This window comes from Somniosus microcephalus, chromosome 13 (assembly GCF_052327205.1).
Source record: "Somniosus microcephalus isolate GS21.2 chromosome 13, FLI_Smic_1.0, whole genome shotgun sequence".
Lineage (NCBI taxonomy): Eukaryota > Metazoa > Chordata > Chondrichthyes > Squaliformes > Somniosidae > Somniosus > Somniosus microcephalus.
This window is the reverse complement of record NC_140999.1, coordinates 8,964,892-8,985,085: the sequence shown is the minus strand read 5'-3', so window position 1 is coordinate 8,985,085 and position 20,194 is coordinate 8,964,892. Positions and strand designations below refer to the sequence as shown.

At 47.9% G+C, this 20,194-nt stretch overlaps 1 protein-coding gene across 1 annotated transcript in view; it reads left to right on the top strand.

Annotated features, from left to right (window-relative positions):
* Positions 1-8,534: 8,534 nt before the first annotated feature.
* The window catches only part of arhgef18b (rho/rac guanine nucleotide exchange factor (GEF) 18b), a 51,590-nt gene continuing 39,930 nt past the window's right edge, over positions 8,535-20,194 (top strand). Inside the window, exons 1-3 of the mRNA XM_086004461.1 lie at positions 8,535-8,626; positions 14,945-14,999; positions 19,666-19,801. Coding sequence (XP_085860587.1) covers positions 19,734-19,801 — 68 coding nt within the window. The 5' untranslated portion in view covers positions 8,535-8,626; positions 14,945-14,999; positions 19,666-19,733. The remainder of the gene's footprint in view (positions 8,627-14,944; positions 15,000-19,665; positions 19,802-20,194) is intronic.

The following is a 20,194-nucleotide window of genomic DNA, read 5'->3' as shown; positions in this document are numbered from 1 at the left end:
TAGCCAGTTTCATTTTGTTGTCTGTGTGTTTAATCATCTCGTTTAGTATGCCGTCTGTCCCGCAGGCTTTTCCTGGTCGCAGGTCCTTGAGTTTTTCAAGAAGTTCTTTTTCTGTTATTATGGCGTCCAGCGGGTTTTGGTTATCTTTTATGGCCATTTCTAGCTTTTCCAGTTTTTTGCATATTTGGTGTTGCTCTGGTCTTAGTGTGTTTTTCTGGTATAATTTTTCAAAGTGGTTTACCCATGTGTCCCCATTTTGAATGGCCAAATCGTCGTGTTGTTTTTTGTGTAGTGTTTTCAAGTTTTCCCAGAAACAATTGGAATCAATGGATTCCTCCATGGAGCTGAGTGTATTCTTAATATATTGCTCTTTTTTGGTTCTGAGTGTATTTCTGTATTGTGTTAGTGTCTGACAATAAGTAAGGCGTAGTTCCTTAGAGTTTTGCTTTGAAGCTTGGTCAGTGTAGAATTAGCTGTTCTCACTTGCAGTGCCTCATAGGAGTCGGTGTCGTCTTTCATGTGTGTTAAGGTGGTACGTTAAAGACGTGTTGTAAACTGTTTATTAGGATAGTGTCTTAATTTCCGTCTGCTGTAGTTTGGGAAGCTGCCTGTGATGTGGAAGGGAGTAGAGCGTACGAGTGACATGGGGCGAGAGACATTGTTCCCAGTGGCCCTGTCCTAAGTGTCTGCAAGTACTTATATTGAATACTGATCATTCGGGTACCCAGGGCGACTCTACATCATGCAGTTTACACCGCTGCACCGACACCATCCATACTCCAGTGAAGAGCAACAGTGTTGTGAGTCCTGCTGCGCTCAGTTTTGTGCACTGCACCAACGATTCGGGCCCTTGTTTCGCTTTGCCTCAAACAGCAATTGCCAGCGCCCAGAAATGTTTGAGTGGTCTGCCAGAGAAATGAAAGACTTGCATTTATATAGCGCCAGAGAAATGAAAGACTTGCATTTTTATAACGCCTTTCACGACCACTGGATGTCCCAAAGTGCTTTACAGCCAATGAAGTACTTTTTTTTCCTGAAGTGTAGTCAGTTATAATGTAGGAAACGCGCCAGCCCATTTGCGCACAGCAAGCTCCCACAAACAGCAATGTGATAATGACCAGATCATCTGTTAGCGATGTTGGTTGAGGGATAAACATTGGCCAGGACACCGTGGATAACTCCCCTGCTCCTCTTCGAAATAGTGCCATGGGATCTTTAACATCCACCTGAGAGCAGACGGGGCCTCAGTTTAACGTCTCATCCGAAAGACGGCACCTCCAACAGTGCAGCACTCCCTCAGCACTGCACTGGAGTGTCAGCCGAGATTCTTGTGCTCAAGTCTCTCAGTTCCGCACCTCCAATGTTCACCGTGTTGGGATGTCCGCTGACGGTGCAAATCACCGCAAAACAAACCCAGAGGTGGTTGGGGAGCCAGCGTTGAACTTACTGATTTAACCATCAGTCATTTTCAGTGCAGCACTTGCCCAGTATTGTTAACTGTCTTTAGTACATCCTGCACGGTACCCATATAGGAAGAAGGAAAAGATCACACTTAAGCAGTGTGTTTTCTATCTGGGGACCCAGGACTAAAGGGGGTTCGTGTTCGTGAGGGGATCCAAGGCGTCATTAGATTTCTGCATTTGTTTAATTTCTTGCACATTGTTTCTACAATGAAACTGCTGTTTTCTAATCGGTAACTGACACTGTCATTGGGAAAGTAGGGAGCTTGTTGATATTTAGAGGGTCCCTGGGGGTGTTTCATTATCTGAAGGAGGTCCCTGCGGATGTGTTAATATCCTTGGGGGGTTCTTGAGCATGTGTTAATATCCTCTGGGGGAGGATCCCTGAGTGAGTTTAAAATCTGCAGATGTCTCTAGGCCCATCAGAATGTCAGTTTTTGCAGGATGTCCCCAGGAATGTATTTGTATGGGGATCCTCGAGCGTGCGGTCGATTATTGCAGGGGCTCCTTGGGAATGTGTCACTGTTTGCAGGGTGTCAGTCACACAGAAAGCCTTTGTCTGAAACTTGTGTGTTTTAATATGTAAAACACTCAATTCATCCCCTCAAATTGCTCCCATCACCAGCAAAATACTTTGTGTGAGCTCAAAATACTCTCCAGACACACCCCAAGTTTGGACAATCAGAATCTAGAATTGTACTGCTCGGTGTGTTTCACTGTACAGTGGATGCAGTGTGAAAATTTCACACACCAGTACACCTTGGTGGAATCCTCACTGGTTGCTATGTGCGGAGTTAAACATATTTTTAATGAACATTTTTGTTTGTCTGCATACTGCCCGACGGAATCTATTGAGTAATGTTCATTTACACAGGAACAAGCTTTCTGATACTCAGGAGGCTAAGCAAACAGTGTCTGGAATATGTCACTGATTCATCCGGTGTTCATTGTACTGAGGGCCTGACTGAGCACTTTTAAGCGAGGGCGTCTCGGTCACTTGAAGTGCACCACATGCACGATTCCCAATGGTAGTGGAGTTGTTTTGCTGTTTCTTTGTATGGCCTGTGGCAGTGCAGCCCCAGACTGTGGCGATAGTTGGTATGCGTTGCCTTGACCTTCATCAGTCCTATTTGGGGAGAGGGCGAGTGAGGGTTAGAATGCTGTGTAAGGGGGAGAGAGACTGGGCTGATTTATCGAATGTTTTAATCCCCTGCCTGTGCTCAGTTGGCAAATCACAGCTGGGGGTTGTGCAGGAGAGGGGCAAATTAAGGCAGGGTTCCCACTCCTGAGTTGGAGTTGAGATACAGATCAGCCATGATCTAATCGAATGGAGGAACAGGCTCGAGGGGCTGAATGGCTTCCTCCGGTTCCGATCCCATTGACCCCTGGTGGAAAGTACTTGTGTGCACACATTGGGTCTAAATAGAGCCTGTCGTACCAGTGATTCCCTCTGTGCTCCAGTGACCTGGCAATGCAGTGGTTTCCCTTTGGGTGTCATGTTGTGTATTGAACAGTCCATTCTGTTTGGAGTGCGAGTTAGACCAAGACAGAATCTACTGCTTTCAACCCCGCTCCCTTGGGGAATTAAAACTTCATCTGTACTTTCTGTTACTTCATTTTAGCACGGTTTGCTATGTTAGAAAAAGGCTTAAAACTCCCCATTTCCTCCTGTCTACCACATTTTAACACGGTGAGATATCTTACCAGGCAATCGAGCATTGGTGAGGGAAGGAGTCAGAGTGTGGATGTGACACGGTGGTCCTAGATCCTGGCAAGCAGCCTGCAGTGGTGGGCTTTGTGTGGCATATTGATAAGCGTTGGCTCGTTTTCTAAATGGGTTAACCCAGGAAAGATCCCAGGGGCCAATCTTTCAATCAGGAGCCGTGTACCTGAGGCCCTATACTTTTAATTGAGGGCTTTCACTACTGTGGATGCTGGAATAGCTCTACCTCCATCGTTTACTCTTTGTCCCCAGCTGCTAAAAAGGAAAAGCCATTTGCAGAGGTTTGGGAGCAGATTTCTCCATCAGGTGTGCAGAAAATATTTTGGTTTTGCCCCCTTTCATTGGCTATCCTTGACCTGGTAAACCGTTCGGAGCACCACCTCTGCCACTTGGCAGTGCCAGCAACGTGGCCAAGTCAAATAACTCGGCAAGAGTGGATGAGTGCAGCTCCAACAACACTGAAGAAGCTCGACACCATCCAGGACAAAGCAGCCCGCTTGATTGGCACCCCATCCACCACCTTAAACATTCTCTCCCTCCACCACCGGCGTACCGTGGCTGCAGTGTGGACCATCTACAAGATGCACTGCAGCAACTCGCCAAGGCTTCTTCGGCAGCACCTCCCAAACCCGCGACCTCTTCCACCTAGAAGGACAAGGGCAGCAGGCACATGGGAACACCACCACCTCCAAGTTCCCCTCCAAGTCACACACCATCCTGACTTGGAAATATATCGGCCGTTCCTTCATCGTCGCTGGGTCAAAATCCTGGAACTCCCTCCCTAACGGCACTGTGGGAGTACCTTCACCACACGGGGCTGCAACGGTTCAAGAAGGCGGCTCACCACCACCTTCTCGAGGGCAATTAGGGATGGGCAATAAATGCCGGCCTTGCCAGCGACGCCCACACCCCATGAATGAATTTTAAAATAGGAGGGGCATGGGTACAAGTCAGATCGTGTGGTTGGGTGGGGCGGATAAAAGATTCTGTATCCAAGGGGGATACGGTAGTGTAGTGGTTATGATACTGGACTTGTAATCTGGAGACCTGGGTTCATAAGCCAGAGAACGTGAGTTCAAATCCCACCGTGGCGAAATTTGAGTTTTTTAAAATCTGCAAATAAAATACTGGTATCGGTAAAAATGATCATGAAGCTGTTGGATTGTCGTAATAACCCAACTGGTTCACTTTAGGGACAGAAACCAGCCGTCGTTACCCAGTCTGGGCCTATATGTGACTCTAGTCCCATGCCAATGTGGTTGACTCCTCTAACTGCCCTCTACAGCAGCCTGGCGAGTCACTCAGTTGTACGAAGGTTGGGCAATAAATGCTGGCCTTGCCAGCGCCACCCACACCTCGAGTGTTGAAGCAGAATAGCCAGCACGCTCAGATTCAGAAATAATGCAGGTCTGTGACTGTAGGGGACAGACAGTCAGCCGCACGGAACTACTCTGCAGCATTGGCGGGGTGTGTGGAGCAAGAACATTAATGTTGCATTTTAAATAATCATGTGCAACTTTCTTTGTGTCGGACGCCTTTTCTGTTGGGCGTTCTGGGTTTTTGCACACTTCATTTTTGTGCTCCTTTCCAACATTCCAATCCCGTCTGTCAGGGTCCCTAGAGCTTGGAGATGTGACAAATCCTTCCGTTTTTTTTTTCTCTATTTGAATCATCCACTCCTTTTTAACATGAAGTAATGCAAGCATTTATACGCAAATGTTGTCACTTCACATCACATCGCCGGAGTGTAGGCAAAGTCCCACCAACAGCTAATCGATTTCTAGTGATTGATGGCTGGCCGGGATATCTGGAGAAGTGGCAGCTGGTCAAATAATCTCAATGTTCAACTGCACGGCGCGTGGAGCCTTGGTTTGATGTCTCACCCAAAGGACTGCACCTTCGTCCGTGTAGCACCGCTGTCGGTACTGCACAGCAGTGTCAGCTTGAATTATGTGCTCAAGTCCTGGAGTGGGACTTGAACCCACAACTTTCTGACTCCGTGTCGCGAATGCGACCTACTGAGCCAAACTGACCTATGAAGCGGGCAAGGCAGAGCGCCCCTCGCTCTCATCCACGTTCTCTCTCTCTCATCCCATTAGTAATCCCTGAAGCTTGCAGTCTAACCGCATCCCAACTGCAGGAGAAAGAGTTGGATATGCTCATGTCGAATCAAAGAATGATACAGCACGGGAGGAGGCCATTCAGCCCATTGTGTTTGTGCTGACTCTTTGGTAGAGCGATCCAGTTAATCCCACACGTCCGCTCTTTCCCCATATCTCTCTCTTCCCTTCAAGTATTTATCCAATTCTCTTTTGAATGCTACTATTGAATCTGCTTCCACTGCCCTTCAGGCTACAATAAAGTAATGATTTATAGTTTGTTAATGCAGTGATAGATTATTATATTTGCCATTTGTAATGCATCTTAAATCAGTGCCTAAAGTCTGGCCCTGGCCGCCTATTTTTAACAGGAGTGCCATGTCTACGCAGTTCAAAGTTCAGTGGAAACATGTCTGCAGTCACCGCCATTTTCAAGCAGTCAGTACTTGGGCAGAATAATCATTATTGAGGCACTTCTGTCGAGTGAGCTGGGATTACTTTTCCACGAAGAGACGGAGCTGACAGCAGCCAGTGATTTAACTAAATATTTACTTGTTCGGCATTATTGTGTTTGGCTCTTGGTACTTTCAGTTCGAAGATTCATTAAAGCTGCCTTTGGACCACAATTTATCAGCAATAAACCATTTAAATGAAAGATCGACATCGAGTGGCTTTATACGGGCTCAGTGATCTTTTTTTTATTTTGCTAAGATTACGTACGTTTATATATCTCATCCTCCCGAAGCCCTTTACACACTGAATTACTTTTGAAGAGCAGTCACTGTTGTTTGGTAGGCAATGGCAGCAGGCAATTTGCACACAGCAAGGCCCGACAAAATGAAAGAAATGACTAGTTTGTTTGTGGTTGAGTGCAGGATATTGGCCGGAGCACTGGGAGATCTCCCTGCTCCTCTTTGAATAATGCCATGAAGTATTTTGCGTCCATCTGAACAGGCAGACTGGGGCCTCAGTTTAAGCATCTCATCCGAAAGACAGAACCTCCGACAATGCAGCACTCCCTCCGTACTGCACTGAGGTGTCGGCCTAGATTTAATGCTGGAGTGGGGCTTAAATCTAAAACCTTGTGCGACTGACTGAGCTAAGCTGACTACTGGTGTCAGTGCAGAAATTACAGCAGTAATTCTATTTTTTGATGCTGTCTACAGAGCCCAGTACATGCTATGAAGCCGGCTTTATTTTTTGATAACGCTATTGGGGCGTCACTGTCGCTTATATGATGGGAGGCGAAACTCCCCTTTTACCACAGCTTTCAGGCCCAGGTGTTTTGCTTGGTTTCTCCTGACTGAAGGGGTGGTAACCAATGTCCCCCATAAGCTGCATGGCCTGCCTCCCCGAATGCACGGCCCATTCAAATTTTGCTCATGCACGGTATTCACAGTGTAAAAGCCGGTGAGCAGCCTGCGCAGGACCTCTCTGACCACTGCGCGGCCGCGTGCGCACGCACTTTACTGGGTACTCTGGTGGTGGCCATGGGTTAGAAGCCATCAGTTGGGCCCTTGGCTGCACAGCGAGAGGCGAGCTGGACAGGGCAAAGTGGTCGGACAAGTTAGATTCCTTAATATATAAATAATATCAACAGCAGCCAGAGAGATGTTTCCACGCCTTTAGCATTCACGTGACACAATATTCACTCTAACTGCACCGTCAGTGTTGCTTAAAGCTTTAATTCTGGGTGATCTTTGATACTTGTGTAAATGCAATCTGTTGAGAATTTACAATTGGGTTTGGTAGGTGAATCAAATGCCAGCTGCTTGCTTATGTTCCCTCCCATCTCCTGTCTGCCCGTAACTCTGTGGTATGCGGATCAACCCAGGGTGGAATTGCATGAGTAACGGAGATGCACGTATCTGTCGCTGCCTGCAGCCATTTGCTTGGAGAATCCAGCTGTGCGTTAATGGAGCGTTGTCATTTTATTGCTGGTTTGAAGTTTTGAATTTTCCGTCTTTTAAGATTTATCTAATTTGCTTGATGGCTTTGTGATGAAATGTGCCGCATGGGGGGGAGAGGCGGAGCGGGTACCAGCCATACAGGGCAGAAAGGTGCCGGGTTTTTATCCGATGCTGGCAGGACGAGATACCGTACTTGCTGTCGGTGCCCCTGGAACTGGGGAGGAGAAAACGCGACCAGGGTTTCTGCTGCTGATCACTATCCAGTGACTCCTGGTGGATAATGCAGTGCATTGACGACGCCAATTGGCGAAGGGGGCATCGATAAGTGGGCACCTGACGATGTGCTTGTACTTCTTGCAATTTAGTACACTGTATTCGCTGCCCACGATGCGGTGGTCTCTACATTGGGGAGACCAAATGCAGATTGGGTGACCGCTTTGTGGAACACCTCCGTTCAGTCCGTAAGCGTGACCCCGAGCTTCCGGTCGCCTGTCACTTTAAATCTCCGCCCCACTCCCACTCTGACCTCTCTGTCCTCGGCCTCTTATACTGTTCCAATTAAGCTCGGGGAACAGCACCTCATCTTTCGATTAGGCACTTTACAGCCTTCTGGACTCAACATTGAGTTCAACAATTTCAGACCGTAACCCCTTGCCCCTATTTTTTTGGATGGCTGCTGTTGATTCTGCCCTTCCCATTTACGCATCTTCTAGACTCATCTTTTGTTTCTTTACTTGTCCCATTACCATCTCCTTTTGCCTTGTATAATCTGACCTTTTGTCATTTGATCTCTCCTGCCTTCCACCTTATCCCAGGCCTTCCCCCTTGTTCTTTCCTCCCTTTCCCTGCTTCTGCACCTGCTTCACCTTGTTACATCTCTAACTTTTCCAGTTATGACGAAAGGTCATCGACCTGAAACGTTAACTGTTCCTCCACAGATGTTGCCTGACCACCTGAGTATTTCCAGCGCTATGTTTTTACTTCATAAACTTCAGCTCATCCAAACCTCTGCCTCTATCCTAACTCTCTCCAAGTCCCATTCACCAATCACCCCCAACCACACTTTCCAATAGGCTGCTGACGCTCACTGTCTAGACTTTACTTGTGAAAAATGGCCATGTGAGGTTACTGATGTCCTAGCACTGTGCCCCTCCCCCTAAAGTAACTTCAGGCAATTGGTGGGGTGGGGGGGGGGGGGGGAGTGAACATTGCATTTGCGCTGTTTTGTGGCAGATGGTATATGGTCTACCTTCAACGATACTGTTTTGCCCTAAGGGCCACTTGAGGTGGTCATTGCAGACAGCTAGCATTGTACCAGCTGATTATGTGGGATCAGTTCTGTTGACGGCTGTGTGTTTCTTTGCAGACTGTGCAGTGAATGTACACAAGAATTGCAGGACCCTTCTAGCTGAATGCAGCACTTCCAAGGGCAAGGTTAGTGTGTCCGTGTGCTGTGTCTGTGGGTGGTGTTTATCGCGCCATTATCACTGGCACGTCGGTTGTTGTATTATTTAACAGCGACTCTCTTTTGGGAGAGAGGGAAGCTCTTTAGGGTCGAGCTGGCGCCAAGGTGACGCGCCTGGTTATGGGAGACTAGAACCAAGTCATTTCTCAGTGGCACGCTGGACAATCAAGACCCGAGCCCGGCAGGTTCACAGTACTCCAGAGCGCTGTTGTGATTGAGCAGCCAGCCTGGCTCATTGATGAAACCTGGAGGGGTGCAGACCTGTCTGAGGGCTGGGAGGATACTTCCCACTGCAAGCCAACATTCCTAACGTGTAGGGTGTTCCAAATTAGACAAGCAGCAGGAAGCTTACCAGTGCTCTGTGCAGGTAAGCTGTATGGCTTTAGCTGGTGTTATGTCACTTAGCAGATTGCATTCTCACTGGCACAACGCACTGTCTAACTCATTCTTTCCCTGGACCTTGAAATGGTAGAGCTCTTCACCTCCCCGAGTCTCCCTTCCTCCGATCAGCTACAGGCTTTCCAAACCCAAGATTGGCGTCACCTTTTGATTATCGAGGTTCCTCTTTTTTTCTTCTCGACCTTGTTTGTGTCGTGCACTATGTACCTTGGCCCCTCTCCAAAGTTTACCAATTTAAAATTAGTGCTAGTACACCAGGAAACGTCTCATCGAAGCTAATGCACTTTAACATTCTGGGATATGCTCCTTGTGTGATGCCCTCAATTCATCCCATTAAATTGCTCCCACCCCAGTGACCGACCTGTACCCACCAGTACTGTACCCCAGTATTATAGTGACAGACCTGTACCCCAGTATTATACAGTGACAGACCTGTACCCACCAGTACTGTACCCCAGTATTAGTGACAGACCTGTACCCACCAGTACTGTACCCGTGTTATACAGTGACAGACCTGTACCCACCAGTACTGTACCCCAGTGTTAGTGACAGACCTGTACCCACCAGTACTGTACCCCAGTGTTAGTGACAGACCTGTACCCACCAGTACTGTACCCCAGTGTTATACAGTGACAGACCTGTACCCGTGTTATACAGTGACAGACCTGTACCCACCAGTACTGTACCCCAGTGTTATACAGTGACAGACCTGTACCCACCAGTACTGTACCCCAGTGTTATACAGTGACAGACCTGTACCCACCAGTACTGTACCCCAGTATTATACAGCGACAGACCTGTACCCACCAGCTGAAAAAATGAAGGCGGGAATGGCAGGTTCTAAAATATCTTCCATTTTTTAAAAGTATTCTGGCATCATCTTCTCCGTAACCCTAGTATAACCATGTCGTAGCGTGAGAATACGATTTAAAATACGAGCCCGCTGGTGTTGCTGCCCACCAGAGTTTCAGAAATGGAAAGCGTGTTGCCTCTATGTTCCGGCCTCTCTTTGTTTAAAGGGATGGGCAAATCCAAATTGGGCTACTCTGGCTATTTGGGCAGCACGGTGGCATAGTGGTTAGCACTGTTGCCTCACAGCGCCAGGGACCCGGGTTCGAATCCGGCCTCGGGTGACTCTTTGTGGAGTTTGCACATTCTCCCCGTGTTTGCGTGGGTTTCCTCCGGGTGCTCCGGTTTCCTCCCACAGTCCAAAGATGTGCGGGTTAGGTTGATTGGCTATGATAAATTGACCCTTGGTGTTCGCGGGATTAAATACGTGGGGTTACGGGGATAGGGTGGGATATGTGTTGGTGTAGGGGTTACGGGGATCGGGTGGGATATGTGTCGGTGCAGGCTCGATGGGCCGAAATGGCCTCTATCTGCACTGTGGGGATTCTGTGATTGATTTCTGTGACCGAATTTAAGGCCGTGGGGGTCCTCATTAATGTCCGAAAAGACTAGGCTTTGATGGTTGGAACGCACACAGCACATTATGTAACTCGTCTGACTCGCGTGGTCTGAATTGGTTTAAATTGTTTAGAAGGTGAAGGGGGGGGGAGTGGCGGGGGGGGAGGGGCGAGTGGCGGGGGGGGAAGGGGCGAGTGGATCGAAGTTTTCATGATATTAAGGGGGAACTGATAGTTTCTCTCTATCTACCCTATTTCCGCTGGTTGGGGAGTCTGGGACTAGGGGGCATAGTCTAAAAATTAGAGCCAGACCTTTCAGGAGTGAAATTAGGAAACACTTCTACACACAAAGGGTGGTAGAAGTTTGGAACTCTCTTCCGCAAACGGCAGTTGATGCTGGGGTCAATTGTTAATTTTCAATCTGAGATCGATAGATTTTTGTTAACCAAAGGTATTAAGGGATATGGGCCAGAGGCAGGTTTATGGAGTTAGGTCGCAGATCAGCTGTGATCTCACTGAGGGATGTAACAGGCTCAAGGGGCTGAGGGGTCTCCTCCTGTTCTTATGTTGCAGGTCATGAGTTGTAACTTTCGTTCGTGGCTGCACGTATCCCTGGGATGGGTTGGAAAGGTGTCTTTGGCATTTATGGAAGGGTCTCCCCTGTCCCGGTTGACAGTTTTTTTTAAATTGGTGGGCAGTGGCCAAACAGCAGTAGCTGTTGGTTTTCACACTGCTCCAGCTCTACTGCCTTGTTTGCACCATCGGGGCTGGCACCAGTGGCAACATTGCAATGTAAATGCAACATGAGCCCAGGGTGTGCCAGTGGGACTCCGTAACTGGTAGTGGCAGGGCTTTGGCCCTTCCCCCCTGATGGTCCAGCCTAGTGAGGAGCGTCGAAGTGTTAACGACACATTCACTTCAAGGAAATCATCTGATCAGCGTAATGCCTCCATAATTCAGATTAGCCGAGCGCAGTCAAGACTGAAGTGCTACAGGACAGCCCCGCAACTACGGAAGTGACTTGAAAAGCTGTCCGTTTATTTACATGCACTTAAAATCCTCCGATTACACTCATTATCTGGTTTCCCCCCTCCCCCTCTTTCAACTTCAATCACTTACATAGAAACATAGAAGATAGGAGCAGGAGTAGGCCCTTCGAGCCTGCTCCGCCATTCAACGAGATCATGGCTGATCATCCAAACCCTAGCACCCGGTCCCTACACCGACAGCCATCCCACTCAAGCCCTATCCCCGTAACCCCGCGTATTTAATCCCCCCTAACACTAAGGGTCAATTTTTTATCATGGCCAATCAACCTAACCCGCACATCTTTGGACTGTGGGAGGAAACCGGAGCACCCGGAGGAAACCCACGCAAACACGGGGAGAATGTGCAAACTCCACACAGACAGTCACCCGAGGCCGGATTTGAACCCGGGTCCCTGGCGCTGTGAGGCAACAGTGCTAACCACTATGCCACCGTGCTGCCACTTGCTGTACTTAAATACACAGATAAACGTACACACCCACAGAGACACACACAGCTGCTGCTTTAGATTAAGTCTGTTAATGTTCAAAAGATTAAATGCTCGACATAGTGCTGAGAGATTGGAAGTGGTTTCCACAGTGCAGGGGAGCTCTCACCCAGCTCCAGCCAATCCCACTGGATCACCTTTGTGATGCTCATCAGGATGGGATCAAGCACTCCCAGGTCAGAAGCTGCCATGGATTCGATGCGGAGTAAAGCTCCCATTGCCACGCCTTATCCCTACTCTCCCAAACCCGCGATCTCTACCAGCTAGGACAAGGGCAGCAGGCGCACGGGAACACCACCAACTGCAAGTTCCCCTCCAAGTCACACACCACCCTGACTTGGAAATATATCGCCGATACTTCATCGTCACTGGGTCACAATCCTGGAACTCCCTCCCTAACAACACTGTGGGAGTACCTTCACCACACGGACTGCAGCGGTTCAAGAAGGCGGCTCACCACCACCACCTCGAGGGCAATTGGGGACGGGCAGTAAATGCCGGCCTTGCCAGCGACGCCCACATTCCGCGAATAATTTTTGTTTTTTAAACTCCAGTGTAGCAGTCCCACCTCCAGCAGTGTGATAACGTTCCTCTCCCGCGCAAGCCTTTCTCTGTGAGTCTGCCAACTGGTGCAGACTTCTGGGGAGGCTTGTGGTGTGGGCTGAAATCCAGTAAGAAATGGATTGAGACTGGCCTAAATTAATTTTGTTCAGGACGCTCTCTAGAGCTAGCAGGGAAAGGAGACTTTAATCCCCTTGGTCTTGCAGGATATCACTTGAGAGGGTGGTGGGTTTTTGGAACAGCTTACTAAAGAAAACTGTATGGGGAAAGGGGGGGGAGGGAAGTAGTTTAAATCTTCAAGGTCAAATTGGACAAGTATCTTGAAGCGAAACACATCATTTACAACTTCTAGGAGAGCAGGAGGGTTTGATTTACACTTTTTCAAACTTACCTTCTGTCCTGGGGCTGACTCAAGGTAAGCGGAGGTTGGGGTGGTGGTGGGGGGTGTTGACGAGGAAGAGTCTCCCCGGTACCTAGTCAAATTGGTCAGTCTTCATGCATCAGCCTAGCCAGAAGTCTGCGCTATTCCACTGTGGTGTGCATCACAATCAACACCGTTTCTTAGCTGATGTCTGGCCCGTCAAGTAGTGCTCAGTTGCAAGATCCGTGGTTGATTTTATTTCCTCCCTCTACCTTCCTTGCCTAGACCAGGGGGCACTGAAATACTGAAACCATTTGTAGCCCCTCCTTTTCCCCCCCCCCCCCCCGGCCTTGGATTAGCTACCTCAAGTGCAGATCTGGAATTGAACCTGAGGCATTTGCAACTGAATGCAGCATTAATTGCTGCCCGTCCCTGTGGTCACAGTGTTCTGTGTGCACACAGCTGCATATACTGCAGTCTTTCAGGGTAAGATAACAGTTGGGTGGAGCTACCAACTGTAAAGTGGTTCTCTAAATTTACTTTGCTGTGCTCTGATGAAGTGTGGATATTTATAGACCCATGGGACCCACAGAAATTATTGCAGTGCGGAATGTTTCAAAGTGCAAGGGTCCCAGCACTGCTGTCGTCTTTGTGCATTCCCTCACCTCGTCAGTCAGTCATAGCAGTTTACACCCAGGAGGCCGCCATTTGACCCATTGTACCTGTGCCAACTCTTTGCTAGAGCAATCTGAAACTAGCCTCGCTGCCCCACTCTCTCCTCGTACTCCTGCGTCTTCTGCCTCAAATATTTCCTTTTTTAAAAAAAAATACAATGGCCTCTGCCTCAACTACTACCTGCAGCAAAGTATTCCGTGCTCCCAACAACTCTCTGCATAAAGACATTTCTCCTAAATACTCTCCTCGCTCTCTTCACGATAATAAATTTATGACCCTTCATCACTATTTCCCCCAAAACAGGAAATAGTCTTTTAAGAACATAAGAACATAAGAAATAGGAGCAGGAGTAGGCCAATCGGCCCCTCGAGCCTGCTCCACCATTCAATAAGATCATGGCTGATCTGATCCTAACCTCAAATCTTCTATCACTCTGCATCCACCCGAACCCATGTGATCTCCCGGGAGAGGCGAAAAACCAGATAAAGACCCAATGGCCAATTTGGGAGAAAAAAATCTGGGAAATTCCTCTCCGACCCATCTAGGCGATCGAAATTCTTCCAGGAGATCACTCTGTCATTATTCATTCTATGAAAATCCTTCATGAAAACTTCTCTTGACCATGGTTTCAAACTTTTCTATGTGGGGGACACTCCTAGAGATTCCCAGTAAATGTTGACACACTCCCAGGTACCTGTGTTCTAGCTTCCAGATACAGACTTGCATTTATATAGCGCCTTTCGCGACCACCAGACATCCCAAAGCGCTTAACAGCCAATGAAGTACTTTTTGAAGTGTAGTCACTGTTGTAATGTAGGAAACGTGGCACAGCAAGCTCCCACAAACAGCAATGTGATAATGACCAGATAACCTGTTATAGTGATGTTGATTGAGGGATAAATATTGGCCCCAGGACACCGGGGAGAACTCCCCTGCTCCTCTTCGAAATAGTGCCGTGGGATCTTTTACGTCCACCTGAGAGGGCAGATGGGGCCTCGGTTTAACGGCTCATCTGAAAGACGGCACCTCCGACAGTGCAGCACTCCCTCAGTACTGCACTGGGAGTGTCAGCATAGATTTTTGTGTTCAAGTTCCTGGAGTGGGACTTGAACCCGCAACCTTCTGACTCCAAGGCGAGTGTGCTACCCACTGAGCCACGACTGACACAGATACCCATAGAAAAACCATGCTATAGTTACAAAAAGCATTTACTAGTCTACAGTAACAGGAATAATGTACTAGAAAGTTAACAAGTACAGATATCTAATGACCCAGCTGACTCCAGGGTCTTGGGACCCAGTATGGAAATTGATGCATTATACAGATGACAATGTATTCCTTGCTTCCACAGCAGAAGGATCCCCAGCAGAAGTATACTGGAAGTCCGCAGAGCATAAGCCGGCACAGTGAGTTCTTTATCGTTTTATGTTGGTGTAATGAGGGAGACGGTTGTTAATCTCCCTCCTGTTCTCCCCACATCTTGTGTGAGCATACGAAAAAGGACTGGTGAAGAGCAGCTGGTCCATCGAGCTTGTCCTACACCAGCACGGGGTAACTTCCACACACTATCCGCCCCTCTCCCCACACAGCCACACAATCTTCTGGAGCTGCAAACAAACTTAGACTATTTAAGGAAAAAAAACTCCAGGAAATTCTTCTCCGGCCCCCGAAGGCCATCTAGCAAGTTCCAGGAGGCCACAGTGACATCCCTGTAGTACCCATCTATTTTCTATGTGCAGTTATATCAGCCACACTTGAACCCGTCAAGCTGGCAGCCAATCCGCGCTCACTATGTGCAGGCAACTTCTTCCAGAGGTCGTGACGCTCTGTTGAGAGGTGTTTCCTGACATCAAACTTAGTTCTATGTCTATCTAACTGATCATGTCCCCTAGTCCTCCCTGACCTATCTACTTCTCAAATAGCCTATCCACTTGAAACAAGTCTAATCCTTTCACTATTTTAAAGACCTCGTCATTAGAACAAGAAATCGGAGCAGGAGTAGGCCGCTCGAGCCTGCTCCGCCATTCAGTAAGATGGTGGCTGATCTTCAGCCTCAACTCCACTTTCCTGCCCGATCCCCATATCCCTTAATATCCTATTGCCATTCAAATAATAATCTGCCTTCCTGTTTTTGCCACCAAAGTGGATAACCTCACATTTATCCACATTATAGTGCATTTGCTAAGTTTCTGCCCAATCACCCAACATGTCCAAATCGTGCTGGAGTTTCACGACATCCTCCTCCCAGCATATCCTCCCACCCAGCTTTGTGTCATCTGCAAATTTGGAGATATTACATCCAATTCCCTCGTCCAGATCATTAATATATATTGTGAACAGCTGGGGTCCTAGGACCGATCCTTGCGGTACCCCACTAGTCACTTGGAGGGGAAATCACTTCATCCTGAATCTCTGTGGGCAATGCCATGGGACAGCCACTAATACATTTATGGGATGTGGATGTCCCTGGCAAGGCCAGCATTTATTGCCCTTGCCGATGTCAAATTTTTTGTCTTTTGATACTCCTGTGAAGCGCCTTGGGACGTTTTACTACGTTAAAGGTGCTATATAAATAAAAGTTGTTGTTGTTAAAGTGATGGTGAGCCGCCGCCTTGAACCGCCGCAGTCCGTGTGGTGAAGGTACTCCCACAGTGCTGTTAGGGAGGGAGTGCCAGGATTTTGACCCAGCGACGATGAAGGATCGGTGATATATTTCCAAGTCAGGATGGTGTGTGACTTGGAGGGGAACTTGGAGGTGGTGGTGTTCCCATGCTCCTGCTGCCCTTGTCCTTCTAGGTGGTGCTAAAGGTGCTATGTAAATACAAGTTGTTGGTGGAGCAGCGGGTTTGGGAGGTGCTGCCGAAGAAGCCTTGGCGAGTTGCTGCAGTGCTTCTTGTAGATGGTACACACTGCAGCCACGGTGCGCCAGTGCTGGAGGGAGTGAATGTTTAAGGTGGTGGATATGATGGCAATCAAGCGGGCTGCTTTGTCCTGGATGGTGTCGAGCTTGAGTTTGGAATTATGTTTGGATTTGTACAGCACCTTTCCTGTCTAAATGTCGCACTGCTTGTCATGCCTGACAAACCTGATTGAATTTTTTGAAAAGGTGACTAAAGTAGTGGACAGGGGAATGTCTATGGATGTTATTTATGTGGACTTCCAAAAGGCATTTGATAAAGTCCCACATAGAGACTGTTAACTATGGAATTGAGGGCAAATTATTGACCTGATTAGGAAATTGGCTGAGCAGCAGGAGGCAGGCAGTAGGGATAATGGGTAGGTACTCAAATTGGCAGGAGGTGTCCTGCAGGGATCTGTGTTGGGGGCCTCAACTATTCACAATTTATTAACGACTTAAATGATGGCTTAGAAAGTCATATATCCAAATTTGCCAGTGAGACAAAGATAGGTGGAACTGTAGGCAGTGTAGATAGAAGCATAACATTAAAAAGGGATATCGACACATGAACTGAATGGGCAAATCTGTGGCAAATGGATTTCAATGTAGGCGAATGTGAAGTCATCCACTTGGACCTAAATAGTGTAGAACAGGGTACCTTCTAAATAGCGAAAGGCTAAAAACAGTGGAGGTCCAAAGAGACTTAGGGGTCCAGCTACATAGATCATTAGAATGTCATGAACAGGTACAGAAAATAATCAAAAAGGCTAATGGGATGCTGGCCTTTATATCGAGAGGACTAGAGTACAAGGGGGTAGAAGTTATGCTGCAGCTGTACGAAACCCTGGTTAGACCACACCTGGAGCACTGTGAGCAGTTCTGGGCACCACACCTTAGGAAGGATATATTGGCCTCGGAGGGAGTGCAGCGCAGGTTTACTAGAATGATACCTGGACTCCAAGGGTTAAGTTACGAGGAGAGATTACACAAACTAAGGTTGTAGTCCCTAGAATTTAAAAGGTTAACAGGTGATCTGATCGAAGTTTTCAAGATATTAAGGGGAACAGAGAGGGTAGATAGAGAGAAACTATTTCCGCTGATGGGGGATTCTAGATCTAGGGGGCAGAGTCTAAAAATTAGAGCCAGACCTTTCAGGAGTGAAATTAGGAAATACTTCAACACACACGGTGGTAAAAGTGTGGAACTCTTCCGCAAACGGCAATTGATGCTAGATCAATTGTAAATTTTAAATCGGAGATTGATAGCTTTCTGTTAACCAAAGGTATTAAGGAATATGGGCCAAAGGCGGGTATATGGAGTTAGGTCGCAGATCAGCCATGATCTCATTGAATGGCAGAACAGCCTTGAGGGGCTGAATGGCCTCCTCCTGTTCCCATGTCCCAGTGCTTTATAGATTTTGACGTGCAGTATATTAAAATGAAGGATGTACAGCTGAGGCGGGCTAATTTACAGGAAGAGTGCCTTTGTTGTAGACCGGTGTTGTTAAATGTTAGTCGACTGATCCTGTGTTTTGTCCTGAATTGTGAACATTGGCTGATTTAAGGTTGAGTTTCTGAAATTGCCCAAATGTGACTGGTTGTGGTATTTTGTGCCTCACTTGAGCTCCTCGGAGTTCAGATTGTACTATCCAGGTCACTTTGCTCTTTTAAGTTGTCATGGAGGCTGCAATATTAATGGAGCTGGGGTTGCAGCCTAACAGCTGTCAAGCAGCGCAGATTAAAGGAGCTCATTACATCACGACTCGAGACAGCCTCAGGTTGTGCTGCCCCGTGTGATTAATGGATCAAACAGTAAGGAAGGATTTTTTTTGCCGGACAAGGTGAGGATGTTTACTCTCTCCAATTCCAGGCACCCAGTCGGGGCATCGAGCACTTGCAGGCGTGGGTTTAGATGCAGAGTAAAGCTCCCTTCCATCTGTCCACGCAATGTGACTGAGCCCCTACTAGAATCATAGAATGGATACAGCACAGAAGGAGGCCATTCGGCCCGTCGAGCACTTCAGCTGCAAGAGCACTTCAGCTAGTCCCGCTCTTTCCCCGTAGCCCTACACATTTATTTCCTTCAGGTTCTTATCCAATTCCCTTTTGAAAGCCACGATTGAGTCTGCCTCCACCACCCTTTCAGGCAGTGCATTCCAGATCCTAACCACTCGCTGCATTAAAAAAAAAGTTCTTCCTCATTTTGCCTTTGGTTTTTCTGCCAATCCCCTCACTGTAGAAGAGCACGCCCTTACTGCATCTGTGTGGTATTTTACCATTTCCCACAAGAGCCATCCTGCGGCCTCTGAGCGAGATTGTTGATTAGTGCCAAATTAGACTTCGCTTTGTGCCGTGGAACCATGCCCACTAGGAACTGGGCTGAGACTGACCAAATTCGTATAAGACCCCTGCAGTCAACAGACCAGAGGACCCTTCCATCCCAAGGCTGGATTTGAAACCAAGTCCCAGAGGGTTTCTCCCCTGCCCCCCCCCCCCCCCCCCAAATTGTTCTCCTGCCACCCCCACCACCCCCTCCTGAAGGTACTGCTTCTTGCTGAGGTACAGTTCCATAAGTGCCTTTTGCCCTCTAACCTAAGTGGCCATTCTTAATGTGGAACGCAGACGGTGAGTGTCAGCGGGCTGTTCTGCCATCACTGGTTTCACAGCCAAGCTTGATCCTGTTGGAATGATGGTTTTAAACCGACCCAGACCCTGTTCCTCTTTGAATAAAGCCCTGGGATCTTTAATGTTCACCAAAGCCACTGAAACAGGCAGATGAGGCTTCAGTTTAATGTCTTATCTAAAGCATAGCACTTCCAGCACAGCCTAGATTAGGTTATCTTTGTGTATGGAGCACTTTGAGATGTTTGTGAGAGATCTGTTAAGTCGCTGTGTAAATGTGAGTCTATGCCCTGGGAAAACGCTCTTTGGGGGAGGGGAAGGAAGAGGGTAACTAGTTTCTAACCGAGACAATGCAACACGGCCAGTTTTTAATTTCCACCTTTCCCCATTCACGGGTGAGTGTTCAAAAACGAAGCATCGATCTGCAGAATGGTGCCTGCTCTAATCTGGTGCGTGAATAGGTGGTGCAGAGAAGGGGCAAGGCTGGAGGCGCGGGGCAGAGAAGGGGCAGGGCTGGACGTGCTTTCTGACGTCTAACACTCTTTGGTGCAGCGTCTTCGGTGAAGGAGCAGTCACGAGTGGTCGCGGATGGCACGCCCGGCGCTGTACAGAATATCGGCATGACCATTCCACCAAGGCGACCTTCCCAACCGTCTTCAACCAGTGCTAACAGCATCACCAATCACGGGTTAGTACGACTTAATACACTGTTGGAAAATACTCATCAGTTCACTGGTGACGCCCCAGGTATTCGGAAATGCATTGTATCCAATTTATTAAGATGCTCCTGTAGATTTGGGAACTATAACCTCACGGTTGAAACGTTTAGCACCGGTCATGGCCTCTGCACCAAATCTCAAATCAATTCACATGTCCTGCAAAGCCTCTACCACGGGCCACACAGTGATACCGGCTAAATTCCTTAAATCCACCCCACCGAGAATAACATACCCGGGAGTGAGTCACAGGTTGGAATCTAATCTGATCCATTTAGTATTGGCTACAGAATAGGCAGAAAAGTGAGGCAAATTAGCGATGCCAAAATAACAAGGATACAACAGTAAAATCTGCATCGAAAATA